The 17,194-nt window shown below is 33.9% G+C and overlaps 1 protein-coding gene across 2 annotated transcripts in view; it reads left to right on the top strand.

The window, feature by feature from the left end:
* Positions 1–17,194, top strand: part of USP47 (ubiquitin specific peptidase 47) — an 88,038-nt gene that overhangs the window by 41,986 nt on the left and 28,858 nt on the right. For both annotated transcript variants that reach the window (XM_004683040.2, XM_012725424.1), the window contains exons 6-8: positions 1,356–1,501; positions 1,963–2,042; positions 4,208–4,357. In XM_004683040.2, the coding sequence (XP_004683097.1) occupies positions 1,356–1,501; positions 1,963–2,042; positions 4,208–4,357 (376 nt within the window). The remainder of the gene's footprint in view (positions 1–1,355; positions 1,502–1,962; positions 2,043–4,207; positions 4,358–17,194) is intronic.

Below are 17,194 nucleotides of genomic sequence, written 5' to 3'. Positions count from 1 at the left end.
TAATCAGTAAATTCATAGCACAGTGAAAAAGAAGCTCATAGTTAGGACTCTTTTAATTTAGCAACCATATGTTGGATACTATATGCTAAGCACTCTTTTAGGCGCAGAGACTATTGTTAGGGGTAAGATATAGCTGACTTATATAAATGTACACATTACACACAGTTGTGTGTGCACATATGCTTATGTGCATTCTCCCATGACAAAAATAAAGCAGAGCAATGTAGAAAGAGTAATTGTCAGGCAGTGAGGCAGATAATCAGGAAGAGGGTCTCTCTGAGGAAAAAGTCTCTAAGGTATAACTTCACAGGAGCCAGTCTTGTGAAAATCTGGGGAAAGAAATTTCAAGGCCAAAAATACCACAAGTGCAACTTTGCCTTTGAGGAACAAAAGAATTTCACTGTAATTGGAGTACAATGAATAAGGAGTGGGAATGAGACAGGGTTAAAGAGGAAGGCTTGATGCCTTGGATATTATGAATGAAGTTTACTGCAGGTAGGAAAACAAAGCCTGAGAGTACTGATGATGTTTCATAGTGTAAAACCAAGAAAGGGTCACTCTTTAAAAAGATGGGACCTCACTGGACTACAGAGTAATTCTGAGTTAGTTTTGGCAATTACTTATTTTTTTTAGGGTTTTCTTTTTTTAAGATTTATTTATTTATGTACACAAGGTTTGGGATGTATTCCAGAGGTGGGGAGGGAGCAAGAGGTGCATGGATGAGAGGATTCAACATAGACAAAGTGGGGAGCAGAACACGCTGAGTGAAATACACTGCTGAGACAGGAGCAGTCTGCTGTGCCCTGTGAGTTACCTCCCTGGCCGGGATTGAACTTGGGCTCCAGTAGCTACTGACAGCTTCACAGTGTTGAGACTTACCCCCTTGTGCCACCAGGGAGGCAAGGAGGCTTTCTCTCAGGTTTTCTAGGTTTAGTTTTTCCTTTAATTGACACCTCACTGCACTGCAGTTTCTTTGAATTGTAACAAGAGGTTTGAACTCCATGGGCCTAAAACCTCAATCAACCCAGTGCTCTAAGATTTTCTAAGATTCCAGCATCAGCTGGAGTGTAGCAAGGTCAGGCATTGGCTGAAAATATGGGAAGGTCAGTGGGGAGAGCTTTTTGATTTTGACAATTACTTTTAAATTAACTTTGCCTTCCATTCGTGTTGCATTCTTATGCCTTTTCTTTCTTAAGTTTCTTTCATATTTATAAATTGACTAATATTTCATTCGATGTTAATAGTTTGTGCCGATATATAAACTCTGTAGCACCTGGAGTTAAGGCCTTACATTTTTATAATGTTTTAATAATCAAATGTATTATATGTAATTTTCAAATATTTTATTTTAATAGGTGGGAATTTGAAGAATCTGAAGAAGATCCAGTGACAAGTATACCATTTCAACTTCAAAGGCTTTTTGTTTTGTTACAAACCAGCAAAAAGAGAGCAATTGAAACCACAGATGTTACAAGGAGCTTTGGATGGGACAGTAGTGAGGGTATGATAAGCTTTTCTAATATCCAAAGGAATTGTGGCAGAGTATTATAAATATCGCATAACTGAATTAACTTTACCTTAAACCTTCTTATTGCTCTTTGCTGGGATTCAAAAATTACTTAAATTCTTAAAATTTAAGCTCTGAGAGATAAATTTTTGATTAATTAAAGTTTTAAGTTTACTTTTCATATACTTAAGCTTAAAAACTTTAATTTTTTTGGTCTTAGACTTTTGATAGTGAAAAATAGCAAAAGCAGAAAACATGGATTTTTAAAATGCTAGCATCTTTTAATTTTCTTCCTTTTGATTGCCTGTCATGATTATACTGTATTGTGCTATTTTTAAGTTTAACAATATTTTGTGTAAACTTTTCCATGTTTTTCATAATTTGTTTATGAACAAATTAATGTTTTATTACACTGCGTATATTGCTATTTCAAATTAATTTTATCTTTAAAATAGCTTGGCAGCAGCATGATGTACAAGAACTATGCAGAGTCATGTTTGATGCGTTGGAGCAGAAATGGAAACAAACAGAACAGGTAATTCATCTCTGTCAAGTTGGGGTAATTGTTTTCTGATAAATCACTTATTATCCTAAAGTGACTTTTGTTGTCTATTGGGATGTTTTGTGTCTTGGTAATTAGTCCAGTTGTTAAAGTTCTAAATGAGAAATTGAAAGTTCTAGGTTTTTTACTTGGCCTTTAACTGAATTATAAAGTATTTCATTAAACCATTCTAGAACTTAGATTCCTCATTTTAAAAGAAGAAATTGAATTCTGTGATCTAGACAGTTTCCTTTCAGATCTAAAAATTTATACAATTCAGAGATACATAAGGATATTCTTTAATACATTTAATGCATATTCATCAAGGATTACCCTTGTTTTGACCAATGAGGGATATTCATATGCTTTTTACATTTAAAATTGTTGCTTATTTGACCCTATTCTTACCCAATAGAAGGAGGAAGGTTTGAAATGAGAGAAAACATTAAGAATTTCATTGGAATTAGGTAAGGCTAAACTGGATGGAGCCTAGGATGCAGTAAAAATACACTGAACGTAGGGAGGAGGATTATAGGGATAAAGAATGGTAAGTTGGGCCCTTCCCGGTGGCTCAAGGAGTTAAAGCGCAGCACTGAGAAAAGCCTCAGCTGCTTCAGCACAAGTTCAATCTCTACTTGGGAGATGAGCCACATGGCGCAGCAGACCTCTCCTGTCTTGTCTTGCTCTCTGCTCCCCTCAGCAGTGTACTTTGTCGATCTACTATTCTGCTTCCTGCTCTGTCTCAGGATATCCTCTCACTGCCCCTGTACCTCTGGCCTGTATGCATAAATAAATAAATCTTTAGAAAAAAAGAAAAGGCAGAGGGAAGCACCTGGAAGGTCACCTGAAGGGTCTGATGTCTAATTAGAATTATGATGATTTTGACAATAGTTTTTCAGGCATACATTGCAAGCCATTCATGAGTTTTGAAATCAATGTAATGACCCCTTACAGTGTAAAGAGAGCATGACTTGTATGAAGGTATTATGAAACTTTTGTTAGAGTTATATATATTTGGTTGCAATGTGAATTATTTTCTTACTATGGGTCACTATCAAAAATGTTTGGAAAATACTATATTGAACCACTCAGAGGTATCTTCTTGGGTGCAGAAAACAAATTATGATTTGGGGCAGGTGAATGAAGACTACACTAAGTAGTACTAACTGTAGACAGTGATAGAAGATCCTAGTTTGAAGATATTTAAATTTATGGAAGAGGTTTAGTAAACTGTGAAGTGCTTTCCCTCTTATCTTTTGTTAAGAGATACTGAAAAGGGTTTTAAGTTCATTTAGTGATAAGGTTTCTCTATCTTGTCCTATGGGATTGCCTTTTGGTAACTTTATGTAGATGTTGTTGGGGCTGTTTCTTATTTGTAGGTTTGAAATGATCCCTCCTCCTTGTGACATCCCTCTTTGTGGGTCAGCATTTTCATTAAGATCAGCTGGAACATTCCTTCTATGTCTCCAAGGCTTAGTACAAGAATCTGAAGGCAAGGCATTCTCTTGGAGAGTCCTTATTTAGGGAGTTACCTATCTTCTTTGGGCAGTTGGCTGTGTTTGGGAACTAGAGGAGAGGCCCATTCTTTAGGTAAAGATACTCTGAGGAAGATGCACTTTGAAGATAAATTTTTGAATTTCTGTCATTAAAAGATTATACTTATTCTAAACATTTTATGTATATTACTGAAAGTCTAAACGTTTTATTTGGACCTTGGGCTAGCAAATACAATTTTAAAAATAAGAATCTAATAATGGTAATAGGCATATGCATAATTATGTATACCTAACTAACATGTCTAAAGTGATAGATTACCATATATTCTTATCCCAAAGAAAGGATACTATGAAGCTTAATAGTATAATAAATTTGCTAACTTATTTTAACAAAGTACTTTACTCTGGGGTCTTACAATATGGAATTGAAATAATTTCTTGCATTGATTTTTGATATTAATCTAATAGTAATGATTTTGGTTGATTGTTATCAACATTGATTTTTTTCCTAGAGAATTTTGCATAAATCTTGAAGCTTTCTAAATTTCAACGCTAGGAATCACTATCCCTTTGAAACTCAAAAGGATAAATCATTGTGTTTTGTACATTTTAAAAATTATTCTTAAGAAACACTTTTTAAAATGTGAATGCTCTTATTTCTAGGCTGATCTTATAAATGAACTCTATCAAGGCAAGCTGAAGGACTACGTGAGATGTCTGGAATGTGGTTATGAGGGATGGAGAATTGACACCTATCTTGATATTCCATTGGTCATCCGACCTTATGGATCCAACCAAGCATTTACTAGTGTGGTGTGTACCTTTCAGCTGACTGCTTGTGTATCCATTCACAGGATAGATAATAGCACAGTGTTATATTATCTGTTATAAGGTTGTATCATCCTAGATACACCTTCTTGGGTTGTTAGTTATTCCTGCACTTTAACTACCAAGATCTAAAAGATTTTTGAGCCTTCAGTGAGTCCTAATAGTGCATGTATTAGCAGAAAAGTGAATGCATATATACTGCCTCACGGCTCAGTACCTTATTTTTCTTCTAGCTGACTAGATTCTTTCACTTTATTTTATAAATACTATTTTTGTGACTGTGTTTGCAGTGGAAAGTACTTTTGGGAGGAGGACTTTATTTTGTTCCTGTCACTTCTAAAATTGGAAAAACTAACCTCTAATTTTTATGACAGAGGCCATACTTTTAAAAAGGACATCCCTATTCTAAAATTTAAACCAAAGAATACTTTACGTTAACATGGATAATTTGAAAAATCGAACTTAGTTGTCTAGGCTAGTTATATACTGACTATTCAATTGGCAGATGACCTAGCATTTTCTTATTCGTCTTTTTGTTACCCATTTTTGAAAATTTTACTGTTGAATTTTATCTTTACATTTATGTGTTTAACTACTTCTTATACATAAAGGAGAGTCATCAGTTATCCATAATGATGTCATTTTGGGTCTAATTAAATGTTAAGGAAGCTAGTTCTATTTGTGTTGTTATTTTGTAATCTTCTATTTTAAGTATTCAGCAAATACAATTACTTAACTGACAAATTGCTACCACTTTTTTTTTTTTTTTAAGATTTATTTATTCATTCATACAGAACTAGGGTACAAGCCAGAGGTGCAGGAGCAGTGAGAAGCTTCACAAGAGACAGACTGGGGAGCAGAACAGGCATATCAATGAGGTACACTGCTGAGGAGAGTAGTGGGTGGGTCAGGAGAGGTCTGCCGTGCCGTGTGGATCATCTCCAGGGCCAGGGATCAAACTTGCACTGAAGCGGCTGTGACTACCTTTCAGTGCTGCGTCCTAACCCATTGCACCACCAAGGAGGGCTGCTACCACTTTAAGTAGTAAATTATAGACACTGCAATGGAGTGACTTGGAGGATAATTTTTTAGAAATGAAAAAAGTCCCATTTCCAAATGGAATTCTCTAAATGTAGTATTCTCTGTTGATAAACAGATGATAGTAATGGTAGTGGTGGTGCTTTGGTAGAAAATAGAAGTTACAGCTATGAAGCAGTATATAAGCAATTTTATAACACACATGCACTAATAGGGCTTGCAGAAGGGAACTTAAAACTTGTAAGACTTTGCTGGAATCATTTGAGGTAAATTATAGCAGGTGAAACTACCCAAGATAGGGGTTCTAAGGAGGATACTACCTTCACAGAACTTTAGGTAGAGGTAAGTGATTTTCTTGTTATTTCTGAATTCAAGACCTACAACTTTCCTATCTTAATCTACAGAAATCATCACACAGGATCTAAAACTAGGTTTATAGCACTACTTGCCATTGTGTATGTTATTAATTCAGTATGCTTTCACAAGAATTTGGTATAATTGTAGATTGTAAAAATATAGGTAAAAGCGTTTTGAAATCACATTCAGACTATGTATAATTCAACTTTAATTTGCACTCTTTTCTCATTTTATAAATGAACTCTGTCTGGTGTTGGATATAACTGTATACTTATTGAATATAAGCATACATTCACTAACATTAACAAAACATTTTATTTACCATTGCACTCAACAGATGTAACACTGATGATTATACTTTCTGTTTACTGTATATTTTGTGCAGGGGGACCACAATGTACACACATGGGTATGTGTGTATAGTGAGGTTAACACTTGATACTTATTTTCATTAATTAAGTGAGAGGTTCTATTAAGGGTTATCGTTACTTTTTCTTTAACTTTCATCTGGAATATAGGTTCTGGAATTGGTTTATTTTCAAATTTGAATAAATTGAATAATAGTTAAGATTAAAAAATGAATGGAATGCTGCTTAGCTAATTATTTCAACATCTGTAATTTGTGTTCATTTTTGGTATGATTGATAGACTTCAAATGAGTGCTAGGGATTACCACAATTTTTATCATATTTCCTTATCAAATTATTTCTAATTTATTATAGCTATGATGTCTATTACATTTCTGATCAAGTAGAGATCACACATTTTTACCTAGCCAATTCAGAATTAAGTATTTAAAGGTCCACAATCAGTCATTCTCAGATTAAGTTCAATCTTATTCTCCAGTGAGATTTAATGGATGTTAGGTATTAAATGCATTTGGGAAATGTGTAACTATAATTCTCTTTGGAAAGTTCACAGTACACTTTATTTTAAATTTCCTAAGGATTTTTCAAGTAAAGAAGAAATTTGTTTAATTATATTTAACCTAGCATTTTTTTCTGAGGGACATTTATTAATGTTTCTTAGGATTCTGAGAAGCCTATTTTGGGAAGTTCTGCATTAGATAAGGTTACTTAAGTAGTATTTCTGTTGTGTTATATTAACATTTCCATTTTTGGAATGTTGTTTTACATATTTTGCTACTAATCCTGAAAAATGATAGCAACTGGTACATTATAAGAGTTTTATAAAAATTCTGTTCTTAGTAAACAAAATAACATGGGAATTTTAGATTTTAACTTCTTAATGAAATTATAAAGGTAATTAGAACCTTTTAGATATTAGAATTACATGTACAAAATCAATCTATAAATTCATGCACTGAATTTGCTATTTGCAGGCACATTTGAGAATGTATTATGGCAAGGAGATTATTCTAAATACATTCAAATGATACAGAAAATTTGGAAATAAAGTTTTTATTGATGAAATATGGCATATTTCATAAATCAAAAATGATCTAGCCTTCTGTGTTTGACAATAACTAGGGAAGTTCCATTCTATTTAGTAGTGCACTTTTAAACATGGTTATCTTTTGTCATATATTTATTGAATTGCCATTTCTATTAGAATATTATTAGATTAGTGCATTTAATAATCTGTTCTGAAAAAGTTTGTTGTATGATGTGAAATTGAGTTTAGTTATTTGATTCCATATAGTGTCTTTGGAAAGGTTAGATTATGTAAGACTCTTTGTTCCCTAAAAATGGTTTAATGATTATTTTAAAGTTTTGAATGGTAAATTGTTAAGTTCGTAAGGATTTATGAGATAAGTGTTTCAAATGTTTAGCATACACAAGTTCATATCATTAGTCCTGTCCTTATTTAACAGGTGATTTGGATATTCTTAAATAGCTGACTCAGCCATACATTTGGACGGTGAAATAGTATAAATTTGTTCAAATATGTAAGCTTCACATAAAGAAAAATACCTCCCATAGAATCTACCCTTATTTTTTGTAGGGAATTTGTAGGGTTGGACATAGTAGGAAACAGTTCAAAAAGTGGGAACTTCTGCTTTCAGGAAAATGGAGTTAGATGTACATTACCCTATTCCTTCTATAAAACAACTGAAAATCTTGAACATTATATGTAAAATAAGCATAAGAAGACTCTGAAAGGTGGAGAAAAGGCATAAACACTAGAACTTCAGTACTTAAGGAATGATATGGGGTGAGTTCCCCAGGCTTTCTTTTTGTCTAACATACCCCAAACTTCAGTGCTGAAGAAGCCAGCAGCCTGAAAACACAAAAAGGTACGGACTAAAAAGCCTTTCTCTAGACAAAAGACCAGGAAATGGTAGCCTAGCAAGGCAGAAAACTTAGTAACCACCACAGAAAGACTGTAATTTCTACCCCAACATTTAACTGAGACTGAATGGGGAACCTAGACTTAGTACCTTTCTTATGTCATAACATGGCTATACACTCTATAAGTCCCCTTCCCACTCAACCAGGATGTGTTCAAATTAGACTGAATAAGGAGTTAGGAATTTAATATCTGCCGGTCAGTAACAGAACTCACTTCCATGTCTTTTTCCCGTATTCATAGTAATAAAAACCACTCTGATACAATGGCCTTCTCCTCCCATCTGATAGAAAAGAAATCCTACTTTTTTTCCCCCGTTGGAGTGATGTGAAAGGAGCCTTGCTGAGACTGGACACCTGTGGTGTCATTGGAGCTAATAAGGGGATTAGTTAATGAGACACTGCTGTACCTCACAGCCCAAATAATATTACCAGAGCCCTACTGACCAGCCAGAATCCCTATCTTTGCCAGCAAGTAATAAGTAACCCTCCCTCACCTCAGGTATCAACACAGGTCAAGTGGGAAATCTGGACCTGTACTCCCACTGACAGTAATGAGGCAGGAATCTTTTATGCAGCTTAAACAGTGTCCGAATAAACCAGCTAAGCGAGAAGATTTAAATAGGTCCAGAATCACATAAAAATCCTTCAGAATGTTCAGATTTCAATTAGAAAATCAACAGGGAAATTTCATTTTGACTGAAACAGACAGAATGCTCTATTGTGTCTGAGTATTGTAGAAACACAGTATGGCAGTAGGCACAGATACTCAACTGAGAGATGTTGTAATTATCTGATGTTTTAAATCAGCCATTTTAGGAATAGGTAAGCAAGAGATCCCAAACATAGTTGAAACCAATGAGAAAATTTAGTGTCAGGGAATTTAGAATTGCGAAGATGCAGTAAACAAAATTAAAAACTTAAGTTCAGGAGCACAATGGGAGAGACAACTGATAAAACCAGCAAACTTGAAGATAGAACTATAAAAACTGATCTGTCAAAACAGCAGAGAGAAAACTAACTGGCTATCAAAGTCCTCAGGGACTATATCAAAATATGTAATTTTTTTTATCTTTGGAGTCTTTGAAGGAAAGGAAAATGTACTCAAAGGAATAGTGTCTAGCAAAATGAGAAGAGGCATAAATATCACAGATCCAAGATGCTGACTGAACCTATAGTAGGATAAATGAGAAGAACTCTGTATCTATTCCATTTGCAGTCAGGTGCTGTTTAAACGTGGGGTTTGTTCTCAGAAATGTGTTGTTAGGTGATTTCATCATTGCTGTGTCAGTGTCAAAGAGAGTAACTGTATATCTGGACAGGATAGGCTATATAGTATAACCTAATGAGACCATTGTAGTATGTGTGGTCTTTAAGCAACATATTTCTTTGTAGCTAAGCTTTTGAACAATAAAAGAAAACATCTTGAAACAGCAAATTTGAAAAGCCACCTTCTCTTATAGGGGAAAAGCACTAGGAAGTGGCATATTTTTTCACATGTTGAAAGAAGAGAGCTGATAACTATAGTCTTATATTCAGTGGAAATATTCTTCAGGAATGAAAGGGACACTAAGATATTCTTGAATAAGGGAACAATAAGGAATTTTTCAACAGATTTAACTAAAAAAAGGCAAACGAAAGTTCACTAATGAGGGGATGGTGCAAAGAAAGTATCTCGGAACATCAGGAATGAAGAATGTTTAGACAAAAATCTAGGCAACTAAAGTAGACTTTTCTTTTCCTACTGAGTTTTTAAAATGTTGTTTGATGGTTGAACTAAAATTACTGTGGTGTCTGATATAGTTTTAATTGTATGAGAGGAATTATTTAAAACTATTATAAATAGGAGAGGGCAGAAAGACCTACAGGGAGGTCAGGTTTCTGTACCTCATACAAAATGAGAAAGTCTGACACTGGTAGGCTGATAGGTATATATGTACATGATTAATATTAAAGCATCCATTGAGAAAGAGATACACTCAAAAACACTATAGATAAAACAGTTAAAATATGTTCAATATCTAGGAAGGCAGAAGAAAGAAAACAGAAAGAAAAATGAAATAGCCTTAGTTACATGTTAATGGTTTAATTAAACCCAAATATACCAACTGAAGGGCAGAAATCAGTATTTTAGATTCAGAAAACATGACCTAATAGTATGTAATCTATAAGAAAACTTCAATACATTGGTATAGGTGAATTGAAAATAAAAGGGAGAAAAATGACTTATGTAGACATTAATCAAGAAAAATGAGGAATGTCTCTATATACCAGCTTAAGTAGGCTTTAGAGCAGAGAAAATTACTAGAGTCAGATAGGGACATTATATAATGATAAAAAGGCCAATCCATTAAAAAAAAGTAACAATCCTAAATATGTATATTCCAAATAACAAAGATGTAAAATATATGAGGAAAGATATGTCAGAACCAAAAGGAAAAATTGGTAAATCTGTGATTTTGGTGGGGGACTTGAACATTCTATCTCAATAATTGGTAGGTAGACCCTCTAAGCAGAAATTAGCAGATACAGAGTTCAGCATCATCAGGCAACAGATTTTTACATATCATGAATGTTTATTAAAGCTGTCACTAGCAGAGCACACATTCTTTTCTAGTGCCCATGAACTATATACCAGAATAAACCATTCACTGAGCCATTAAACAAATCTCAAAATATCCCAAAAAATTAAAATTATAGTGTGTTTCCAACTATAGTAGGATCAAATTGGAAATTAATAGAGATAAGAGAAAATCCAACAAATACTTGAAAAGTATACAGTACACTTCTAAATAATGCTTGGGTCAAAGAGGAAGTCTTGGGAAATTAAAAAAAAAACTTGGAACTGAATGAAAATGAAACAAAAAAATTTGAGCAATTCAGAGGGAAGCTTATAGCAATTTAATACTGACATTTAATAAAATATTTACAGAGGTAACAAAAAAGGGAGGAAGTTACAAATAAGTTATCTAAGCTTTTACCTAAACTGGAAAAGAAGAACTAAAGAAAGCATCAGAAAAGAACATAAAAAAAAAAAGTGAGATTAAAAGCATAAACAACAGAAAAATCAATAAAGTAGAACTATGTTAATTGTTAGGAGGGCTAGCAATGAATTTTAAAACTCTCTCAAAAAGGGTATTTTCAAGCCTGAGTAATTTAACTGCAGGCTGGTATCAAACTATTTTAGAACAGTAAACAACAACAATCAGAATTCCCAGTTTTGTTCCTGGTACTTAACCAGAGACTTAAAAACTATGACTAATTCAATATCCTTAATGCATATAAGAGAAACTCCTTACTATGTCAACAGAGCTAAGCAATAAATAAGAATTATGTGCCCTGAACAAGCAAAGATTATTCCAGGGATTTACCATTGGTCAATATTAAAAATGAGTGTGATGGGAAAAAAAAATCAGGGGATATTATTCCATATTAACAGGTCAAGGTATAAATAAAATTCATGTAATAACATCAGTTGACTCAGAAAAAGCACATGATAAAATTCAATATCCGTTCATGGTAAAATGTCTTAAGAAACTAGGAATAGAGGGTAATTTTCTCAAGTTAATGAAGAACATATTTAAAATAACCTGTATATATTTATACATAGTGAAAGATTTAGATCTAGAATGCCAAGATTATCTGGGCAAAGAGATGTGTTCTTCCCGCTTTCATTCATAGTATTGGAAGTCCTAGCCAACTTCAATAAGGCAAATAGAGGAAATAAAAGGCATACCGATTAATTGAAGAAATAAAACGATCCCACCTTTTTATTTTTAGATAGCGCTTTTTTTTTTTAATGCAGAAATAGCTACCAGAAAACAAAATAGCAACGTAGTAACTAGTGATTTTATGGGCAATGTAGTGAGATATAAATGAACATATAAAATCAGTTGTATTTCAAAAATACATCATGTGGGAAGTGATACTAAAAGTACAGTGCCATTTGTGGTTAAAGTGAAAAAGGATACTTTAGGCATAAATCCAGCTGAATATTTACAGGACCTATATGCTATAAACTCTGAAAAGAATATTTAAATAAATGAATAGAGGAACATTCTGTGCTCATTGATTAGAAGATTCAACATAGTGAAGATGTCCTCTTTCAGATGACATAGTTTCATTTTATTCTTCTCAAAATCTGGCAAGATTTGGATTATACACACATTCATTCTAAAATTTAGAAGGTGAAGGAGCTAGAAAGTATATAATAGAAACAAGAATTTTGAAAAAGAAATAGAAAGGGAGAGTTCAGTCTACCCAACTACAGAACTTACCATGTAGCTATACAATACTCAACACTGTGTGGCATAGGTAAGGAGTAGACAGATCAACATTACCAAATAGAAAAACCTTTGAAATAGATCACACCATTATGTCCAACTAAATTTTGATAAATATGTAACAGCATCTCAGTGAAGGGAAGGATGGTACTTTCAACAAATGACTTAGGGATAATTGACCATTTGCACAGAAATTAATATCTTAAATCTTATACCTAATACAAAAGTCTTAGTGGTTCATAATTTTAAATATTAAATGTAAAATTATAAACTTACAGAAAAAATATTGGTTAAAAAATTCCAGATCTAAGATTAGGCATTGAATTCTTATATTTGGTACCAAAAGTAACACACAAAGAAAAATTGAAAAGTTGGAGCTCATGAAAATTATAAAATTTGTTTTTTGTTTTTTTTTTAAGATTTATTTATTTGTGCATACAGAACTGGGGTACAGGCCAGAGGCTCAGGGGCGGCGAGAGGCTTCACCAGAGACAGAGTGGGGAGCAGAACAGGCAGATGGACGAAGTACACTGCTGAGGGGAGCAGCGGGCGGGTCAGGAGAGGTCTGCCACGCCATGTGGTCACCTCTGGGGCAGGCGGGAATCGAACTCATGCGGAAGCGGCTTTAGATTCTCAGTGCAGTGCTTTAACCCGCTTCGCCACCAGGGAGGGCCCATAAAATTTGTTTTTTAAAGGTCCATGTGCAAATCAATGGAGAAACTTAGAGTAGCAGAATGTATTTGCAAACTACACATCAGATAAAACTAATAATAATATTTAAATTATAGAAGACATCTCAGATATCAGTAACAAAGTGAAACTAGTTAGGCAATTGATAAAAGACAATGTTTCATTGAAGAGCATGTATAGATTCAGATAAATATAGGAAAAGATATTAAGCATCACTTATGAAATGAAAGTTCAGACCACAATGAAGATATTATTTTATGTACTAAATAACTAAAATAAAAGAAAATCAGCACAAAAACATGGTGACAGTGGAGAAACTGGATTACTCATATGGGCACTGTGGGAATGTGAAATATATAGTTTCTTATAAAATTAAACATGCACTTTTACCCATAAATTCTAGCAATTCCACTTTAGATTGTTTATCCAGAGATACATCAGACTTAGTCACATATAAACTTGTACATGAATGTTTATTTAACCTTTATTTTTAATATCCAAAAGTTGGAATAAACCTAGATGTCCTTAGATAAATGAATGTCTTGATAAACTCTAGAATAAACTATAGAATACTATTAAGCAATAAAAAAAAACCTTTAACACATACAGTCTTACATGAATCTCTAGAGAATTATGCAACCTACAAGAAGTTCATCTCAAAAGATTATTACATATGAAAGAATTCTACTTATATTCCATTTTTACTATAATAAACTTTAGAAATGGGCACAGGTTATTGTGAGAGTGTAGGTTTGATTGGGCAAGAAGGTGGTTAGGCAGGAGACTGACTTTAAAAGGACAATAGGACATACTTGTGTCAGAATTGTGCAGTCTCTTGGCTGTTGTGTAAATGAACCTGTATAGTTGATAGAATTGTATATAAGTTAATGCAATCAGACATAATATAAATTAGTCTACTAAAACTAGGAAAATTTCCGTAAGTGCATGTTTCCCAATTGAAAAAAATTGGACAAAATCTACAAGGGTTCTCTCTATTACCTGTTCTTGTGTATGTGAATCTACAGTTATTCAAAAAGTTGAAATTAATAATACTAATTGCATGCCTTAGGTAAAAGTATGTAGAGTCCTTTTCCTAGTTAAATAAAACAACTTAAAATTAAATAACATGGAAAGATAGTTGAATTTATTTGTAAGAGACCTGTTTCCACATATCAGTAGCAACAATACAGGTAAGGACATCAAAGTCAGGAAATAGTTTTTTTTCTTGTTCAACTTGAAAAATAAAGTATTTTTTAAAATTTATTTGCTATGGGCCCCCCCTGGTGGTGCAGCGGGTTAAAGCACAGAACTGAGAAGCTAAAGCCACTTCCACATGAGTTCCATTCCCGCCAGCCCCGGAGGTGACCACATGGCGTGGCAGACTTCTCCTGCCGCGCCTGCTGCTCCCTTCAGCAGTGTACTTCATCGATCTGCCTGTTCTGCTCCCCGCTCTGTCTCTGGTGAAGCCTCTTGCCGCCCCTGAGCCTCTGGCCTGTACCCCAGCTCTGTATGCACAAATAAATAAATCTTTAAAAAAAAAATTTATTTGCTATGTATTTGTAATGTTTCATTTTTTAAAAAGATTTATTTATTCATACAGAACTGGGGTACAAGCCAGATGTGCAGAGGCAGTGAGAGGCTTCACCAGAAACAGTGGGGAGCAGAACAGGCAAATCAACAAAGTATACTCTTGAGGGGAACAGTGGGCAGGTCAGGGGAGGTCTGCTGCACCATGTGGATCACCTCCAGGGTTGGGGATCAAACTTACACTGAAGTGGTTTTGGCCAGCTTGCAGTGCTGCGTCCTAATCCGTTGCGCCACTACGGAGGACCAGAAAAATTAAAAGTATTTTAACATATCTTCTCCATTCAAAATAAAATGGTCATTGATGGTGAAGAAATAATATTACATACAGATTAAGAGTTTAAAAAGATTTGTAGGCAGTATTAATCCTTGCTCATATCTTTTTTGATCAGAGCCTAGATTTTTCTGCATTAACTGTGATAATCGGTATTTTTATTTGGGGAATTAAGACTGTATTCTGCACTGAAAATTGCAGCCTTGAAAATGTACAAAATTAAATTTTTGTATGTTATTTGAGCAAAGGAGTAATTAAGCTTTAAAAATAAAGCTATTTTCACTCTGGATTGATGAAAAACAGTCAACTCAAAGCTCATTTGAAGCATGCTATATGAATACTTTCATCCACTCAACAGGGCCATTCTTGATAAGCAGTGTGACTTCATGGTGTGGCAGTATATTACTGTGTAATAATAAAATAATGTGCTCCATTTTATGACTTGTAACTTATTTTTTAATTGCTAAACTACAGTTTTGCCTGACTTTTATATTTGTCTGATTTTTATATATTTTATATTTCTTTCAATGAAGATAAATACATACAACCATTTTAACCCGTATTTATATAGTTTGTTGGGTGAAGTGACTTTCTGTAACTGACTAATCTTATTTAGAATTAGTCAAGAACTAAAATTAAGAAGCGGTAGAAAATTATTAATAAAGCTTTTACTGGCTTCTGGGTCTTAAGGATAATGGTGGCTACCTAAATTTTCATGTCTCCAAACATCTTCTCCCAAACCAGAGACTAAAAGGAATACAAATGAAACCCAACTAGCTTCTGCTCAACTAGGAAATAGGAAATCAGTGAAGTTTCAATTATCTGTTAAATAGCAAAATAATAAATTCCAACAGAGCTTCCACTGCATTTGTAAGTCTGCATGTGTGGAGAGTATGGAGTAGGGAGTTTTAGAAACTTTGAAATAGGAGAGATGGTATGTCTTCTAAAAAAACACAGAGGACCCTCCCTGGTGGCACAGCAGGTTAGGGCACAGCACTGCAAGCTAGCCTCAGCCGCTTTAGTACAAGTTGGATCCCCAGCCCCGGAAGTGATCGATCCACATGGCACAGCAGACCTCTCCTGTCTCACCCACTGCTCCCCTCAGCATTGTACTTCATCAGTCTGCCTGTTCTGCTCCCCACTCTGACTATGGTGAATCCTTTCACCACCCCTGCACCTCTGGCTGTACCCCAGTTCTGTATGTATAAATAAATAAATCTTAAAAAAAAAAAAAGCAAAGACAAAATCACCATCAAAAAAAACATTTAAGTACAATAGTATATGTCAAATAGTGAACATAAATGCTGGGTCGTGTTAGTTTATAGCCCTAGCTACAGAGAAGGGATTTTGCAGTAAGCAGTATTGAAAGTGACAGACTTGGAAAAATTTTGCTTTTTGGGAAGAAGGGGTTATGGACATGACAGCAGTGAAAAACAAGAAGAGAAAAATCAATTGTTAATGTAAAATGAACTATCACTGATCATTTAAGAAATTGCACTTCACAAAAAAATGTTAATCTTGATGCTGTCAACAAAATGATTAGAGAAGAAAAAATCAGACTTACCCAGTACCATTGTTAGCAATAAGCAGAGTTTTTTGAAGCTTTTAGCTGATGAAAATCCCATCATGCAGAAACATAGCACAACACAGAGGAAAATAACTACAAAGTAGTAAGAGTATGACACTACTTTAAACTACTTAAACAAAATCTGACCAAATTTTGAGAGAAATGGAGAAACAAGATATATAATGAGTTAGCATCAAGAAAGAAATTGAAGAAAAAGAACTATGTTAGAAATGAAGAGTACGAAATGCTTGTGAAAATAGATTGAAATGAAAATTTAAGGAGGAATATGGAATGAAAATGAGGTAAAAAAGTAGTAAGAATCTCAGAGAAAGTGATTGAAAGGGAAGATTGCAAAGGAGGTCCAAAATGCTAGAATTTGCTATGTGGTTTTGTTGTTTTTTTTTTTTTTTAATTTTTTTCTGTTAATTTTTTGCAGAATTTGATTTTTTCATTCTTGAAATAGGTTTTTGTGGAAAAGGTAATTTTCTAAATATATCATTTCCTGTGACTTCAAGTAAATTGATTATTCATATGGAAAAACATCCAGTTATTTCCCCCATTTCATGTGGTACGTTCTTGTGTTTGGAGAACAAAATAGGAACTGAGTGAGTTTAGAAGCATTTTTAATGTTTTCCATTTTTTCTCATTTTAAAAATTTATATACTAAACTATATGTAGGTATCTATTTTACAATTAAGTCCATCTTGCCAGATAAGAAAG

This window comes from Condylura cristata, unplaced genomic scaffold (genome assembly GCF_000260355.1).
Source record: "Condylura cristata isolate star-nosed mole 26May11 unplaced genomic scaffold, ConCri1.0 scaffold00015, whole genome shotgun sequence".
Taxonomy (NCBI): domain Eukaryota; kingdom Metazoa; phylum Chordata; class Mammalia; order Eulipotyphla; family Talpidae; genus Condylura; species Condylura cristata.
Note: the sequence above shows the minus strand (reverse complement) of the source record. Positions and strands in the feature narration are given on the sequence as shown.